The 18,699-nt window shown below is 38.5% G+C and overlaps 1 protein-coding gene across 1 annotated transcript in view; it reads left to right on the plus strand.

The window, feature by feature from the left end:
* The window catches only part of GMCL1 (germ cell-less 1, spermatogenesis associated), a 39,077-nt gene extending 25,754 nt beyond the window's left edge, over positions 1-13,323 (plus strand). Inside the window, exons 11-14 of the mRNA XM_044261308.1 lie at positions 370-445; positions 5,101-5,246; positions 7,922-8,009; positions 12,636-13,323. Of these exons, the coding sequence (XP_044117243.1) occupies positions 370-445; positions 5,101-5,246; positions 7,922-8,009; positions 12,636-12,764 (439 nt within the window). The 3' untranslated portion in view covers positions 12,765-13,323. The remainder of the gene's footprint in view (positions 1-369; positions 446-5,100; positions 5,247-7,921; positions 8,010-12,635) is intronic.
* The last annotated feature ends 5,376 nt before the right edge of the window (positions 13,324-18,699 follow it).

An 18,699-nucleotide genomic window follows, 5' to 3' on the forward strand; every position in this document is an offset into this window, starting at 1 on the left:
TCTTAAATAATAGATTGAAACTCACATCTTAAATAATAGATTTTAACTTACGTTACTTAGTAGTTAGAATTTTGAGTGTTTTATCTCCTTGATCACAGTTTCTCATATACATTTTTCCCCTCTTCTCTGGTTTGGCCAAGCTCTAATAAAAAGTATTCTAGAAGTCAGGGCAATAAGTGAAACATTAATTTTTTTTTAAGCAAAGGCAATAGGCTAGATTTAATCCATGTATTCTTATTATATCTATAACACAAAAAGGTATTTTTAAATCTATTAGCAACTTTTTCTGTTCTTTTAAACTTAACAATTATTTTTAAACTATTAGTTGCCTATTTTCTATGAGATTTCACATTTTATGTGTATTTCTAGGCCTCAAGAAATCAATAAAGAAGAACTAGAGGGAAATAGCATGAGGTGTGGTAGAAAGCTTGCCAAAGATGGGGAAGTAAGTATGGGTTATGACTCTTAACATTCTCATGCAAATTGTAATACTATTAGTGCAAAATACACTTTCAGTAACAATCATGACACCTGCCATACCTTAGAAGAGCTTTTTTGGTAGTTTTTATAGCTTGATCTCCTGGACAGGAAGTTAGGTGCTCAGTTGTGTTGCATGAGGCTGTTGAACTTTTTGTGTCCCACTAAGAGAAAGAAGAAGAAGATCCCTTAGGAATCCAGAAATTAAGATAAGTAAGAAATTATATGGGAGCTATTACATAGTTAAAAATAATTCTTTCTATTTTACAGTTACCTTAAATCAAAGACATTCAAATCCTTTGCTACCCACATTTAGTCTTCTGTTTTTCATTATCACCATATATAAATGTATATAAGTGAAACAAAAGTACTGTGAAATAGTGCTTAACTGTTGCTGTGTCCAAAGGTCCTATTTTGTATTTAATTTTTTAAAAAAGCTTATTGTGACTCATTAAATTGATTTTAATGGGACATGAACTACATTTTTAAAAATCCCACTCTAATTGTAGTTTTCATCTTAAAAAATAATTCAGCCTGGGGTGCCTGAGTGGCTCAGTCAGTTAAATATCCGACTTGATTTCAGCTTAGGTCATGATCTCAGGATTGTGAGATCAAGCCCCGCATCAGACTCATGCACTAGGCATGGAAACTTAAGGTTCTCTCTCTCTTCTCCTTCTGCCCACCTCCCTTTAAAAAATAATAATAATTCAGCCTAATTTAGACAACCATTATTTTTCTCCTGAGTTTTCCCTTATTGTAACTTCTTTGTTTTTAGAAGTTAATTATGTTTGCATTCATCATTGTGATAAATGTTAGCAGCATCTGAAAGGGGAATAAGTAGGTGTCTTTATTTCTTAGTCTTCCTTGTTGCTGCTTCCACAACTTGTTCCTCCCTCACCCTTCATTGAGCCACAGTTCCTTTGAAGCACATGCTTCTGCTACACAAGGCATGACCCTTATGTAGCCATCATTCACAGGGCTATCTGTATTTATCACTGTTCTTGTCACCAGTCTTGGTGATTTCAGCATCTCTGTTCCCTGACCTTCCTCCCCACAGTGATCTTATGCTCTATCCTACCTCCAGTACCCATTTCCTGGACACAGATCCTCAGTTTTTGCTCTACTAAATAATACATCCCCTTCAGAATCGCCATTTCAAGCACATCATTTTCAGCCTCTACTTCTTTTTCCTTCTAGCACTCTCTTTCTAGAACCTGGACTCCCAGCAATTTTTTTAAACTCCAGTGAGGTGCACAATACATTGTTCTTATTACCATTTTCCCATTATCCTCTCACCACCTTGGTACTTCTTTCTTTACTTGACTTATATTTTATGTTCCATCTTAAAATTGGTCCCTGGCTAATACTCTTAACTTCTCTTTTTACTCTCATCAAGCTCAGCTGGCTAAACTCCAATTCTTATTAAATCCTGACTTGATACGCACTCCACGTCTGCTTCCAAACAGATGGCTATGACTAAAGAAAAACAGTGTACCCCCCCACCAGGTGTTACTTGAATGTTTGTAACTGTAAACTTCAAACAGGTGCTGCACAGGGATCCTCCTGTATTTCCCTAGTGAATTCATCTGCCAGTCTTTGAGTACCTCTCAGACCTTCATTAAAAGGGACAGTGCCACCACCCTCATTCTTATCTATGACCTTGTTTCTTTCATCACTCAGAAAATGAAAGCAATACGAAGAGAATCTACGTATCCTCCCACCCAGCAGTTATGCCAGTCTACCTGCAGCTATAGCTGTGTGTCGTGCTTTTCCTCTTATTAGAATGGATGAACCATCTGCTACTGTCCTAGTCCCTCCCCTCCCCTCATAAAAAAATTCCATCCCTTCTCACCTGTTCAGAGGCTTTGTTCCTACAGTTTTCACCTCCCTGTCCTGCATCATCAGTTTTTCTTTTCTACTGGGTCATTCTCATTGAGCATGTACCATACCATACCACCACCCATCTGGAACCACACCCCGACTCCACGTTCTTCTCTAGCTACCACTCCCATTTCTGTGCATCTCTTTTAAGCAAAAACACTCATTGCAAAAGTTACCCATATTTGTCTATACTTCCTGTTTTCTTTTTTTTTTTTTTTTAAGATTTTATTTATTTATTTATTTGACAGAGAGAGATCACAAGTAGGCAGAGAGAGAGAGGAGGAAGCAGGCTCCCCGCTGAGCAGAGAGCCCGATGCGGGACTCGATCCCAGGACCCCGAGATCATGACCCGAGCTGAAGGCAGCAGCTCAACCCACTGAGCCACCCAGGCGCCCCTATACTTCCTGTTTTCTGATGCTCTCTTGAATTCACTCCAATTCATTTATCACAGTAAACTCCAGTGAAACTGCCATGCTGTTGTCACCAGTGATTTCCACATTGCCAGGTCAGGTAGTTAGCTTTTAGTCTTCCAAAAGTTCTTGGTGACATGATACATCTGTGCTCACTTTTTTTTTTTTTTTTCCAATTTATTTATTTTCAGAAAAACAGTATTCATTATTTTTTCACCACACCCAGTGCTCCATGCAAGCTGTGCCCTCTATAATACCCACCACCTGGTACCCCAACCTCCCACCCCCCCCGCCACTTCAAACCCCTCAGATTGTTTTTCAGAGTCCATAGTCTCTCATGGTTCATCTCCCCTTCCAATTTACCCAAAAGCACATACCCTCCCCAGTGTCCATAACCCTACCCCCTTTCTCCCAACCCCCCTCCCCCCAGCAACCCACAGTTTGTTTCGTGAGATTAAGAGTCACTTATAGTTTGTCTCCCTCCCTATCCCATCTTGTTTCATGGATTCTTCTCTCTGCACTCACTTTTTATTAGAGATTTTCTCCATTTGACTTCCAGGACAGCATATCCTGCTGGTTTCCTTCCCAATTCAGTGGCTTCTAACTAAGTCTTTGCCTAGATCCTTCTCTTTCTCAGCAAATGTTGGTATGACTAGAAGCTCAGTGCTTGGACTTCTTCCCTGTGGAAGCTCACTCCAAAGTGATATCATCTAGTTCTGATGACTTCTAACTCGAGATTCACATATGTAGCTACTCACTCAACATCTTTCTTAGAATCCTAGTGGCATCCTGAATAAAATAGTCCCAAGCTGAACTCTGATTTTCATCCCCAAACTTTCTCCTTTCCAAGTAATTCTCTAACCCATAAATGGCCCCTCTGTTAATCATTGAATAAGCTCCAAACTTCGGATATTTCTTTCTTGAATACCAAAACTGGTGTTCATAAAAAATTCTTCTGGGCTCTACTTGTGAAATCTATTCTTAGCTTGTCTGCCACTACCATCCAAGTCCAAGCCAGCATTATCTCTTGTCTGGGCTATGATAATAGCCTCATAATGCTCTCCCTGTTTTCACTTTTGCTCTCCTACATGTTTTCCATATAGCAGCCAAAGTCATCTTTTTAAAATGCAAGTTAGATCATGTTACTTCCCTCCCTAAAACTTTCCATCAGCCTCTTACTGCACTTAGAAGAAATGCATGCTCTTCCTTACTGTGGAGTTCTAGGCCTTAACATTTTCTGACCCCTGACCGACTCTCTGAACTTATCCCCATCTTCTGTCCACCCACGTGACTGCCCTAGTCACATAGTCCTTCTTATTGTTCTCTTTGCCTAAGTCACCCTTTTCCCAGATAGTTACTGGTCTGCCCCTTAGTTGACTCAGTGCCCGGCTCACCTAGTATCTCCATGGAGAGGCTTTGCCTGACCACCTGTCTGAACCAGCAGGCTTCCTAGCTAGGTCCTCCTTCCCTATCCTGTCACTCTCTCTGACATTTTATTCTGTTTTGTTCTCTTCCATTCCATTCCATCTATTCCTTCCAAACAAACATATACACATATTAAAATACACATTCTACCAGGGCAGAAACTTGCTGTTCTTCTATGCCTAGAGCAGGACTTGGCACGTATGTTGTAATTCAGAATGTCGACCAAACACTTCAAGCTCTAACTTTCCTTTACTATACTATACCAGCTTGCTTAATATTCCATTAACTATTGGGTGATAGATGAAACAAACGTGTGGACCCCATGTTGGTATTTAAAATAATTCAGTTGTCAGGTGCCTCGCAGACTCAGAAGAGCATGCAACTCTTGATCTCAGAGTCATGAGCCCCACGTTGGATATAGGGATTACTAAATAAACTTTAAAAAATAAAGTACCCATGTGTATGTGTCAGTTAGTTATTTAAGGAATTTAGAGTATTTTTAAAGCAAGGTGGGTTTTAGTGGGACTTTCCTACCTCCTTATAGACTCCTAGCCCCCTAAGTTATACCTCCTTAGAGTTGCAGTGAAAAGCCTTATTACTTACGATAGAATTGGGTGTGAAGACATAACAAAACAGATCACAAAGAGGTGATAATAGGAAAATACCTTAAAGAATGTCGATCATAAAGGCTGCTTTTCTGGCTCTAGAAATGTACTGTACCCATGTGGTAAACCTTTATATATATTCACAAATATATTCTGTGTGGTAAGCAAGCCCTAAGGGAAAGGTAAGCATGAGAGAGAAATATTTGAAGTGAGTTAAAGAAAGAAAAGACATTTTGAACTTTTTATCTATGACTTGCTAGTATGATAGACTGAAGTAAATCTTTCTCTTTTGTATTTCTTAGTACTGCTGGCGGTGGACAGGTTTTAACTTCGGCTTTGACCTGCTTGTAACTTACACCAATCGATATATCATTTTCAAACGCAATACGCTGAATCAGCCGTGTAGTGGATCTGTCAGTTTACAGCCTCGAAGGAGCATAGCATTTAGGTAGGATGAAATTTCCCTGCCCCACGCCTCCTCACTCCAGAAAAAAATACAAGAAGTAAAATAAAACCTGATAATTTATGCCAGCAGCAGTAGAGTTTTGGTAAGATACAGTATATGTGAAAGTGCAGGAAAACAGTAAGGTTCTTTTCCTGTGAAATGTTAGTAATAATCAAAATCAAAAAGTCTGGATCTAGTGTGTCAGAAAGAATAGGCTGAATATAAATGATATAAGATGGATAATAGGCTTTAAGCTGTTGCCTTGGTGCTGTTCTTGCAAATTAAAGGTCCAGAATGGAAAGACAGCAAAATATTTTTCTAGGAAAACATGTCTGGGATTGTTCTTCACTTTCTGTGGGATTGCATTTGTCCAACTTCGCCTGGTGGCTGAGCAGGCTATCTTACTGGAGAGGATGCTGACAAGTTGGAAAATAGCTAAATAGCTTTATGAGGAGATTTTTTAAAGTCATATATTTATTTATACTTACCTTACACCATATGCAAAAATTAACTCAAAATGGATCAAAGACCTAAACATAAGAGCTGAGACTATAAAACAACTCTTGGAAGAAACATAGGGGGAAGCTTTTTTTTTTTTTTTTTTTCTTTCAAGATTTTATTTATTTATTTCTTTTGACACAGAGAGACAGAGACAGTGAGAGAGGGAACATGAGCAGGGGAAGTGGGAGAGGGAGAAGCGAGCCCAATGCAGAGCTCGATCCCACAACCCAGGGATCATGATGTGAACCGAAGGCAGATGCTTAATGACTGAGCCACCCCGGGGGAAAACTTGACATTGGATTTAGCAATGATTTCTTCAGTATGACACCAAAGCATAGGCAACAAAAGAAAAAAAATGAATTGGATTTCATCAAAATTTAAAACTCTTGTGTATCAAAGGACACTATCAACAAGAGTAAAAAGGCAGTGGAGAGAATGGGAGAAATTATTTGCTAACCATGTATCTGATAAGGAGCTAATATCCTGTATACCTGGAGAACTCCTAAAACTCCACAACAAAAAAGCAAACAGCCTCATTCAAACATAGGCAGGGGATTTAAACATTTCTCCAAAGAAGATCTGCAGATGGCCAATACACATCTTTTCAAACATGAAAGGATCGTTCTTGAAAAGATACTCAACATCACTAATCATTAGAGAAACGCAGATCAAAGTCACAAAGAGGGTGCCACTTCAAACCCATTAGAATGGTTATTATCAAAAACAAAACAGGGATGCCTGGGTGGCTCAGTCAGTTAAGCAGCTGCCTTAAGCTCAGGTCATGATCCTGGTGTCCTGGGATCGAGTCCCACGTCGGGCTCCTTGCCCGGCGGCGTGCCTGTCTCTCCCTCTGCCTCTGCCTGCCATTCTGCCTGCCTGTGTGCACTCTCTGTCTCTCTCTCTCTGACAAATAAATAAAAATAAAATCTTTTAAAAAAACAAAAACCAAAAAGTGTTGATGAGGATGTGGAGAAATTGGACCTTTGTTTGTTGCTAGTGAGAATGTAAAATGGTGTATCTTTTGTGGAAAATGAAATGGCATTTCCTCAAAAAATTAAACATAGAATTACCATATGATCCAGCAATTCCTCTTCTGGGTATTACCCAAAAGAATTGTAAGAAGGGGGGCATCTCGGTGACTTATTCCGTTAAGTGTCTACCTTCAGCTCAGGTCATGATCCTGGAGTCCCAGAATCAAGCCCCATGTCAGGCCCTCGCTCAGTGGGGAGTCTGCTTCTCCGTCTGCCTTTGTGCCTCTCCCTGTGTGCTCTCTTGCTCACTCAAATAGATAATAAAATCTTTAAATAAATAGATAGATAGATAGATAGATAGACAGATAGATAGATAAAAGAATTGTACGGAGGGACTGACAAAGATATTATTAGTACATTCATTTTCGCAGCAGCCTTATTTAATGGCCAGAAATTGAAAGCAACCAAATTGTCCATCAAGGATGTCCATGTAGATACTGTCTGTACCTACAGTGGAATTTTACTCAGCCTTGAAATGGAAGGAAATTCTTACACATGCACCAACATGAGCCTTGATGACATTATGTTAAGTGAAATAAGCCAGTCACAAAAGAATAGATGCTACATGAGTCCACTCATGCAGTACCTCAGGTAGACAAGTTCATAGAGAAAGTAGAATGGTGGTTGTCCCAGACCAAGGTAGGGGTAATGGGGAGTTTGTGTTTGCTGGGTACAGACTTTCAGATGGGAAGATAAAAAAAGTTCTGGAGATGGATGGTAGTGATGATTTTAGAACAGTGTGAATGTATTTATTGCTGAGAATTATACACTTAGAGATGGTTAAAAGGGTAAATTTTATGTATATTCTACCACAATAAAAAAGACACAGATAAATTAATTTATATCCCAGATATGTATAATAGCACACCTTACAAATCTCTAAGGGGATCAGTTTAGAATTGGAAGAGACTTCTAAAATCTTTTATCGAATTAAAGAATATGGAAGAGAAAAGTAAATATTAAAGTGAGGGAGGTCTTGTTTAAATTAATCTGTGGTTCAAAAAGCATATGTTTAGGAGTATGAGATTCTTGATCTTTGGGTTGTGGGTTTGAGCCCCAGGTTGGGTGTAGAAATTACTTAAAAATCAAATCTTAAAAAAAAACCCATATGTCTGTTTTTTAATTTGTATTTTTTTTTAATCCTAGATTACGTTTGGCCTCTTTTGATAGTAGTGGAAAATTAATATGTAGTAGAACAACTGGCTATCAAATACTTACACTTGAAAAAGATCAGGTATGTTTGATTACTTTTCTATCGTATGGTTATAAGATTTGTCTTTCGAATCCTCTTTTAAAAATTCTTAAGTAGAAAAAGAAAAAAAAATTCTTAAGTAGAATTAACATTTGATTTAAAGATTGAAAAGTTTTTTTGGTTTTTTAAGATTATTTATTTGTTTATTTATTTCACAGAGAGAGCGATCACACGTAGGCAGAGAGGCAGGCAGAGATGGGTGGGGGAGCAGGCTCCCTGCTGAGCAGAGAGCCCGATGCAGGGCTGGATCCCAGGATCCTGAGATCATGACCTGAGCCGGAGGCAGAGGCTTAACCCACTGAGCCACCCAGGTGCCCCAAGATTGACTAAAAAGTTTTTTGAAGGTAGAGATGGAAATACCATGTTCACATATGCATAATTTGCCCCCATTTTATTAGAAGTAGAGCTAAGACAAAAAAAGAAAAAACAAAATATGATTTGAGGGGCAGGGAAAAGCTGATAATTGGTAAATAATTGTTTGTCCTGAATAACTTCTTTAAAAAGTTAGGAATCTTAATTGCTTTATCCATTGTGTTCATAAGTGCATTTATTTATAGATTAATAGCAAACACTTTGAAGATAATCCAGTATGTCTGCAATAGTTCCTGAATATTAAAGAGAACATTGTCCTCTATCACAAAAGATTTCTAAAGTAGCAAGCATCTGTGATGTTCCCAAAACACTCTCTAAAGCTGTTTATTTAATTTGTTTCTTCATATATCACATGCATGCTGAAGTTCCAAAATGTCATGATGAGAAAAGAAACCATTTTTTAAAAGAAATATGAGAGCTGTTAAAATATTAATGAAGTTTAAGGGCACCTGGGTGGCTTAGTCGGTTAAACACCTTCAGCTCAGTCCTGGGATCAAGCCCCGCATGGGCTCCCTGCTCAGTGGGCTGTCTTCTCCCTCTGCTTCTCCCCGATGCTCCTCGCTGGAACACATGCTGTGTCTTGCTCACATGAGCGAGTACTCTCGCAAGTTTCCCCGCCCCCCCCCAGTAAATAAATAATCTTTTTTTTTTTTTAAAGATTTTATTTATTTATTTGACAGAGAGAGATCACAAGTAGGCAGAGAGGCAGGCAGAGAGAGAGGATGAAGCAGGTTCCCCGCTGAGCAGAGAGCCTGATGTGGGGCTTGATCCCAGGACCCTGAGACCATGACCTGAGCCGAAGGCAGAGGCTTAATGCACTGAGCCACCCAGGTGCCCCTAAATAAATAATCTTTTAAAAATATCAAGGAAGTTTACTTCTTTTAAAACTAATCATCATTCCAAGGGACATACTGTTTTAGTAAGGCATTCAGAGCCCATAGTTCACATAAATTATTAGAAATTAGCTGTTTTCTTTAGACCAAAGAGCCTCTGACAGAATATCAGAATTTAGCACTGCAAGGAACCTTGAAGTGATAGTTCTAACCTCACATAGCCTGTATGAGAACTCCTTTAATCACATTCTGACAGAGGATCCTCCACTTGTTGCAATTCTAGCAACAGAGCAGACTCTCTCACATGGTAGATAATATTTGAGAATGTAGATATATATAATAAGAAAAATTAAAATCTGCCTTCAGTAGAACTATGTTGGTCCCCCTGGCACCCTCTGGAACTGCATGAGCAATGGCTGTCTTTACTTCTGCCTGGAACTTCATAAAAAGTTCTGTCATGGCTCAAAGCAGCCAGAGACTTGGAAACACCAGGCCAAGATAATAGTTGTATTTCAAGTGTTTCTTGAGTTGTTCATTCAGAAACATTGGAGTCCCTGCTGGGTGCTAGGCTCTGTGCCACCTAGGCGCCCCTGATTTTTGTATATTTTATGGCTGGCTGTCTTACAGAACTATGCAGACTAGATTTGCATTAGATGAAGGATTTCAGCAATGTGTGTGAAGGATTAGAGACATGGTAATAGGTGAAAGGTGATTTGAAGCTATTGCTATAATCCAGATAAAGGATGAAAACCTTAATTTAAGGAAGGTAGCAGTGGGGCTGAAGAAATGTTGATGGGTTCTAGAAATAAAGCAGTGCAGTTGATAGAATTTGGTGCCGAATTGTGTGAAGGTAAGAGAGTAGTTAAAGATAGTTTCTAGGGACGCCTGGGTGCTTGGTTGGTTAAGGGTTTGCCTTCAGCTTGGGTCGTGATCCCAAGGTCCTGGGATTGAGTCCCACATCGGGCTCTTTGCTCAACTGGGTGTCTTCTTCTCCCTCTGCTGCTCCCCCTGCTTGTGCTCTCTCTCTGACAAATAAATAAATAAAATATTTTTTTAAAAATGTTCCTACTGTCTTGATTTATAGTAGTTTTTCCTTTGATTTGAATTATAGGAAGGAAAATGAACATTTCCAAGTACGGGTGAAAAGATGATGAATTCGGTTTAAGCCATATTTAATTTGAGGGCATTGAGGTAAAAGTGTGTTGGGTGGGGGATAAATGCTTCTGGGGTTTACAGGCATTGCCTGGGGAAGAAATAATGACTGGATGAGATACCTTCTAGGGAATATGTAGGGCATCTAACAGGTCAGAAACATAGGGGACACTGGTACTTGAGGGATGGGCAAAAAAAGTAACCTGGTGAGACATTCAAGAGTTGGGATGGGGAGTCAGAGTCAAATTGCAAGAGTGAAAGTAGAGATGACCCGTAAAGAAGAGGTAGTAGCCAGTAGCTGATGATTTGAATTGGAGCTGCTTTATAGCTAAGTGAAGACTTACAGTGGAGAGTTACATGTATAGATCCTGGAATTCAGACCTAGATGAAGCATGTGGAGCAGCAATAGAGCTCTAGTACAGAATAGGTGGTGAGCCTCAGAGAAGCAGGGATTTGTGAAGATGGAGAAGTAATTAGTCTGGAAGTAGAAATGGAAACCTAGGAAGATGCTGCCACTCTGTCTGACGCTGTTGTCTGTGGGCTTCTCAGCTTCTACTCTGTTGTGGAGGAAAGAAAATGGAATTTAAGGCGCTTCAGTGTGAACATAGATGTAAACTGAGCTCTCACGTGGAATTAAAGGTTTAGTAAAGCCAAGATTAAATCTGTCTAGTTTGGGGATAGGGATTGGGAATTAGTACAACCCAATACTCAGAAATCAGTTTGTCCTTCCAGCTCTCAAGTAATGTCCACATGGCTCCCCTCTTATCCAAAAGTTGGCACTTAGACCTACCCCTACCCCCAGCCCTAACTATATTGAAATACTAGAATCTTCCTAGGAGTTTTTGTTTTTTTGTAACACTGAATCTTGGTTTTTATCATCAAATACACAAATTGACAAAACGAATGTCCTCAAATTTTGTAAGTGTGCCTTCACCTGGGTTGTAGCTACAGACTTTGTCTAGGCCAGGTTGACTCAAGGTTCTAAAGACCAACTATGTTTGACATCATTCCTCTCTGCTAACCCTGTTAATACCATCAGCCCAGGTGATTGCCTCACTTGACCCATCATCTCACCCTTTTCATTCACTAACATTTTTTTTTAAACACCACTTTCCCTGTTTGGGGTATATGGAGATACTGTGCGTGTGTGTGTGCGCGTGCGCCCACGTGTTCCTTACCCTCTTTATCCAGTTTATCTTGTATATGGAGATACCACACGCACGTGTGTGTGTGTTCCTTACCTTCTTTATCCAATTTTTCTTGCTTTTCCCCCAATACAGAAGTCATGTCCAATTAAGCCTACATCAGTCATTCACATGTTCCAGTGTGTTAATCTCTCTCCATTGCAGGAGCATCTTCTGTAGTAAAAAATAAAAAACAGTGTTTAATATTTAATAGTGTGTTCTTCAAAATACATAAAATAAGGCAAAACTAATGTAAATTACTGCAGAAAATGTATCTAAGGATTCAAAAATTAGAAGTTCCATTGCTGCTCCTTTTACTCTAAAGACTCACTCTTTTCACCAAATGCTGTTCATACAGGGTTCCAAATGGAGATCTGTAGAATGAGAGATGGTTATATTTGTGGCTCTCAGGTATAGGATCAAATCCTGTCTCCGTGAGATTTCAGGACATTCTCTTGTGCACTGATGTAACTGAGCCTGAAAGTTTTACAGGATAATGTATTTTACATTCCAAGAGACAAATCATATGTTTGCATTAGAGACAGTGGAAAATCTCAGACAAGAGTGGGAACATGGGAACCATGCTTGTTGGTGCTAATAATGGCTTCCCACCTTCTTTTCATTTATTTGCTCTACGTAAAGGCCATCAGGAAATAAAGCCAAATTGCCATTTATTTCTTGACTATATTGTTCATAAAATATGTAGGTACTTGATAGAAATTTTTCAGTAGTGAAAATAATTTCCATTACTGAGTATTTCATACTTGGCCAGCTTTGCTGAGTCCTCTGTGTGCATTGTCTCATTTAATTCCCACTATAATCATGTGATATGGGTAGTTTTATTTATTTTATAGTAAGGAAGCTGCAGTTGACAAGTACAAGTTGACAAGTTGACTTGCCCAGTGTCACAGCTAGTTGATGGGAGTTTCAAGATTAGAACAATGACTTTGAGACTTGAGATGCAAGCTCTTAACCACCATGGGATCTCCTACAGTTTACTCAATTCAACAGTTTGGTGTTCTGTTTTCTGTTTGTCTTGTCATTAAAGCTATACATTTGTTTTATAGGAACAAGTAGTGATGAACTTGGACAGCAGACTTCTGATCTTCCCTTTATACATCTGCTGCAACTTCTTGTATATATCGCCAGAAAAAAGAACTGAAAATAATCGTCATCCAGAAAATGCAGAAAACTGAGGATCTCATCAGTTAGAAACAGTAGCACTTTGAAAACTTTTTCGGCCAGCTTTAATTTAATGGCCCCACTGATATTCACATCTAAGGTGACTAACAATGACAAAGGCCTTATGAACTGTACAGATAATACAGAAGACTATTCTTATGCTCATTACATTTCTATGCATACATGAAAAAAACATTTTAAAGCCAAGAAAATATCTGTTGAACCATTTGTTAACAAAGATGTTGACTCATGCTTTTAATTTTTAAGCATCAGTAGAAAATTGCTGTAGGTAAATTTCACATTGCAGCCTAATATAGGGTTAATTTTTAGTTTAAACTTTGATTCTGCCTAATGTTAGTGAATGTCAGTTACCTATCTGTAAATTTATTTTTATTTGGCTAAAAGAACGCTTAAGGAACAATTAAATGGCAAATTATAAATCCTCTTTCAGTTGGTGCATTCAAAGCTGTCCTTTAATTTTTTCAAATGCTCTTTATGATTCCTCCTCATATTCTGATATCCCTCCAAGCTGTACTTGTTTTTAATCATTAAATACTTTTTTGTGGTTTTGGAGACAAAGCTGGGGAATTTTTTATTTAACGTAAGCATTTTCCATGCTATTTTATTTTGCTTTTAATTTAGGTTTTATAGGATTTTTAACAAAATCAGCTTTAGACTTTCAAATGAACTTGAATAGGGGAGAAAATCAGTTGGAACCTGAGGATATTCCTTTGCCTTACATGGTCTTTTTTTTTGACATTTTGTACTTTATTCTTAGGTCATGGATTATTTATGTATCAAATACTACACTTTAAACATTTTCATATTCTCTAATCTTCAGAATTATTTATGTTCAAATTTTGGTTGGGAATCCTATTTCCCACTTAAGCTCAGGACCTTTTAACTTCTGAATTGAGTGCCTTTGAGTTATACATGCTAATAGAAATTTCAGAGTATATGTAAATAAGGTCAGAGGATCTCATATAGAAGCTTAAAGTAAAGCATTAATGTAAAAATAGAACTTATTTTTGTCAAAAATGGGATGTACACTTGTTATGATTTATATGTTTCCTTCTTGTGTTCACTGCTATTTTGCAAATAGCCATGTGCTCCTCTTCTTTCCAGTGAAAGTAAATGCTTTCTGTGGTTAATGTATATTTGCAGTATGTTTTAAAAATTGGGAATCATTTTTATGTGTCTGTACAAATAATAAATACCCATTTGGAAAAAGAATAAATAAGCTCTTATATAAAATGGACCAAAAAAAAAAAAAACACAAAAAACAAACAAACAAACTTCTGTTGAAAACAGTTTTTCTCTTTCTAGTTAGATTTTTTTCCCCCATTAGATTTAACTTCTAGAATTTGATAGTTTTTCTTCTTAGTAATGTGCCCATAGGTTCATAAATTGCTTTTCTCCTTTCAAAATTAATCCTCTTTGACTTAAAGGAAACTTTTAAATGCCTCTCCCTCTCCCACCCCCAAACTGTAGCTTAAATGTTTTATTATTTTATTTTTTTAAAAGATTTTATTTATTTATTCGACAGAGACACAGCAAGAGAGGGAACACAAGCAAGGGGAGTGGGAGAGGGGGAAGCAGGCTTCTTGCTGAACAGGGAGCCCAATGCGGGGCTTGATTCCAGAACCCTGGGATCATGACCTGAGCCGAAGACAGACGCTTAACAACTGAACCACCCAGGTGCCCCTTAGTTTAAATGTTTTAAATACAATAATTCAACTATATCAAGAGGCTGCTTTTCTTGTTTTTATATTTGGCTGTAACATATCTTTCATGAGATGCTTTTTTTCTGTCTTATTCTAGCATCAGAGGTTCCTCGCTAAAAAATACAAAGAACCTTAATTTGAATTATGTGGTTATTTAAATTTTATCCACAAATAAGAGCTATTTCTTCAGTCACAAGTAGGTTGTGTTCTCATCTGAGAAATTGATAATTTGTCAGCTACTGATAGTAGAAATTTGCTTTTGTTTTTATTTCCTTAGCAGCAACTTTTCATTCTTTTCAATAGGCATATTTTCCATAAAGTATTAATAGTATCAGCTGAAGTATCATATAAACCATTATATGAAAGCTTTTGTGTTTGACTGCTTTTTGCCTCATAGCCATTGCCAGATCTTTTTTTTTTAAGTTACTAAGGCTAGAAAGTGATACTTACCCATTAATAATTATTATCAGTAAATTGGTTTTTAGCATCAGTTTACTCAAAGTAAAATAGCGGTCCTTAAGAGGAAACATTCTAGAGCCTCATGCTAAATTATCAAAGAGGAATATGAACATACCTTTTCTTAAATGGATTTCCCTTGAAACTTAGCAAGGTACAGTCAAATTTAAATTAACAGTGGTAGTCACTAGTTTTAGTAACTGTTCAGTGGCTCGCATTTTATCACATTTTAAGTCTTTCAATGGGATTACCAGTATATATCAATAATTTTCATTATCAAGTACAAAAGTGAGGTTACCAAGGATCACTGTGGTTATTTTTAAAAATTTATTTAAATTCAAGTTAGCTAACATAGAGTATAGTACTGGTTTCAGGAGCAGAATGTAGTGATTCATCACTTGAATAGAACATGCAGCTCTTAACCCATTTTTAAGGGCTTGAACTCAAGATCCTGAGATCAAGACCTGAGCTGAGATTAAGAGTCAGATGCTTGACTGAGCCACCCAGGAGCCCTTGTGGCTATTTAAGTTAATGAAGATTAAATAAAAGTTAAAATTTACTTCCTCAGTATACTAGGTACATTGTGCTTAATAACCACATGTACCTAGTGGCTACAGTATCAGATGGGATAGATATAGAATATTTCTGTTGTTGCAGAAAGTTCTGTTGAATAGTTGGTCCAGAATATTGAACTATTAATGTTGAAACTATGTCAAAAGTTATATTCCCTTAAAGACGAACCCATGTTAATAATAGCTATTAGAGCCGGGGTGCCAGTGGTAGATCAAATACTTGAAATGATAATGTTGGTTCATAATTTCAAGCAATGTGAACCTAAAAAACACAAAAGACCTGGTACAATTCCTCCTCAGCCAGAGAGTTTGACATTTTTCCCAGGGTCCAGATGCAGGGATATAAAAGCAAAAGCCTCAAACATCATCAATCACTGTTAAATAGAGGTCTGACTGCATCTAATTTAGGGGGAAGATTATTGACTCAGCGCCATGCACCCACATGTAATGATAAAGTACAATACTTTTGTAAAAGCTTTTTGTAAAAGTCCTATTTTTTAAAAATAGGACTAGCAAAGTAAAACAAAATTTAACCAAGGCTAGAGAATAGTACATTTGTGACAATCAGATTACTAATGTTGGTTCTTATGTAAGGTATACACATATTTAAATACAGTTTGCCTTTATTGGAAAACTACTGTCTGGTTGGGGAGGGAACTTAAAAGCAAGTGTGGTCACAAGTGTTGATCCTACTCCACTTGAATTCCATTAAAATGGAATGAGGGTACCTCAAACTGTTTATCAGAAATATAAAGGATTTTCTTCCAGGTACAGTGCTGAAAGATACACAGTGCTGGATAACCTACATCCTGAGAGAAGGCAGTTTGATCAGTAAGTAAGGAAGCCCTAGCACAACCCATTTCTGTCCCACAATTTAAAGGGGAAGGAGACTTTTGGAAACACACCATTTCGCTTCCCAGATAAGGTTTTGGTTTTTTGTTTCTTTTTTTAAAGATTTTGTTTATCTATTTGACACACACAGAGAAATCACAAGTAGGCAGAGAGGCAGGCAGAGAGGGGGAAGCAGGCTCTCCTCCGAGCAGAGAGCCCGATTTTCGGGACTCGATCCCAGGACCCTGAGATCATGACCTGAGCCAAAGGTAGAGGCTTAACCCACTGAGCCACCCAGGCGCCCTCAGATAAGGTTTGATCTCCTTTAGGGAACTTACTCCTTTGGTTTTTCCCTTTCTCTTCTGTATCTTTACTTCTTTTCTCTATGCTGACTCATTCATACCAGTATTTTTTTTTTAAGATTTTATTTATTTGACAAAGATCACAAGTAGGCAGAGAGGCAGACAGAGAGAGAGGAGGAAGCAGGCTCCCTGCTGAGCAGAGAGCCTGATGCGGGGCTTGATCCCAGGACCCTGAGATCATGACCTGAGCTGAAGGCAGTGGCTTAACCCACTGAGCCACCCAGACACCCCTCATACCAGTATTTAAATGTGGTTAAGTTTCTCAACATCTTTGAAAAACCTTCCAACATTTACTTCCACCCACTGCCATATTTTGCCCTGCGTCAGTTAAACTACTCATAAGGGTTCTCCAAATTCTGTCTCCACTTAAAAACCCATGCACAACTCAACTCCACTAAAACTTGAGTCAACAAAGACTTTGTTGCTAAATTCTATAGGTTAGATGAGGTTTTTTTTTTTTTTTTTTTAATTTACTACTTTCTCCTCCTTAAAAAGCAGTCTTCTGGAGCGCTTGGGTGGCTCAGTGGGTTAAGCCTCTGCCTTGGGCTCAGGTCATGATCTCGGGGTCCTGGGATCGAGCCCCACATCGGGCTCTCTGCTTGGCGGGGAACCTGCTTCCTCCTCTCTCTCTGCCTGCTTCTCTGCCTACCTGCGATCTCTGTCTGTCAAATGAATGAATAAAATCTTTAAAAAAAAAAAAAGCATCCTTCTCTTAAACTTCTCTGACTTCACACCTGGTTCATTCTGTTTCTCTGTCCACTCCTTAGTGTCCTTTTGGTGACTCATCTTAGTCTCTTCTGGCTGTCTCCAGGCCCTTTTTTGTCCTGAACCTGCACCAGGAGATTTCATGTACTCCAATGGCTTCAAATGAACATCTGTATTCTGATTATTTTCTTTCCTTCTTTTTTTTTTTAAGATTTTATTTATTTGAGAGAAAACACAAGACAGGGAGAAGCAGACTCTGCACTGAGCAAGGAGCCCAACATGGGGCTCAATCCCAAACCCCTGGGATCATGACCTGACCTCAAGGCAGACACTTAACTGACTGAGCCACCCAGGCGCCCCTCTGATTGATTGTTTTTCTGTAGTTCCAGCCTGGATCTCTCCAGTGAGCTTCAGATACACATCTAGTTGGCATCTCCTCCTGAGTGTTCACAGAGGCACCTCAAATTAGCATGTCCAGATCTGGACATCATCTTTCTCCTGAATTTTTCATGTATGTCTTAATCTTAGCAAGTGATGCTACCATCACTTAGCTATTCAATTTTAACAAGCCAGAAACCTGGATGTCATTCTTGAATCTTCTAATTCTCCCATCATCTGTATCCAAAATCATCAAGTTTTTCCCATTTTAGCAACTATTTCTCAAATAAAGCCACTTTCCACCTTACCTACGGATACCATTTTAGAACATGCCAGTAATTTCCAATCTAGATTATTTTATCAGCCTCCTATTATATCCCCCCTCTAGTCAAGTATCCACCTCAGTAGTTCTCTGAATAAACTCAAATCTGATTCCCTCCCATCCTTAAAAGCCCTCAAAGACTCCCTGGTGCCTTTGTCTCACAATAACTCTTTACCACAACCCCAGTTTACAAACCTACTCCAGCCTTTACATTTCCTTTTTCTTGCTGCTTGTCTTCACACATTCAGTCTCTACCTGGACAATCTCTTCCATCTCTCCCCACAAATGTCACTCCATTCTCCTGGCTAATTTCTACTCCTTCTTAAGGTCTTGTTTGGTCATTATTTCCTCAGAGACTTCTTGCCAATCCTCCCCCTCAAAACCGTTAGGAACCTGTCCTGCAGTATCTAATTCTTTCCCTATAGATGCACTTGCACGCTATTTAGGTGTGTGTAGCCCTCACTGGACTGCAAATTACTCAGGAGCAGACTTGTGTTTTTTTCACTGATTAATCCTCTGGTATATAGGTGTGCAACCACCTTCTTTATCAAAGTTTCACAAGCCAAGAAAATACTGCTCTGCTCTAATGACCCCAGGAC

Source organism: Neovison vison, chromosome 8 (assembly GCF_020171115.1).
Source record: "Neovison vison isolate M4711 chromosome 8, ASM_NN_V1, whole genome shotgun sequence".
Classification (NCBI taxonomy): domain Eukaryota; kingdom Metazoa; phylum Chordata; class Mammalia; order Carnivora; family Mustelidae; genus Neogale; species Neogale vison.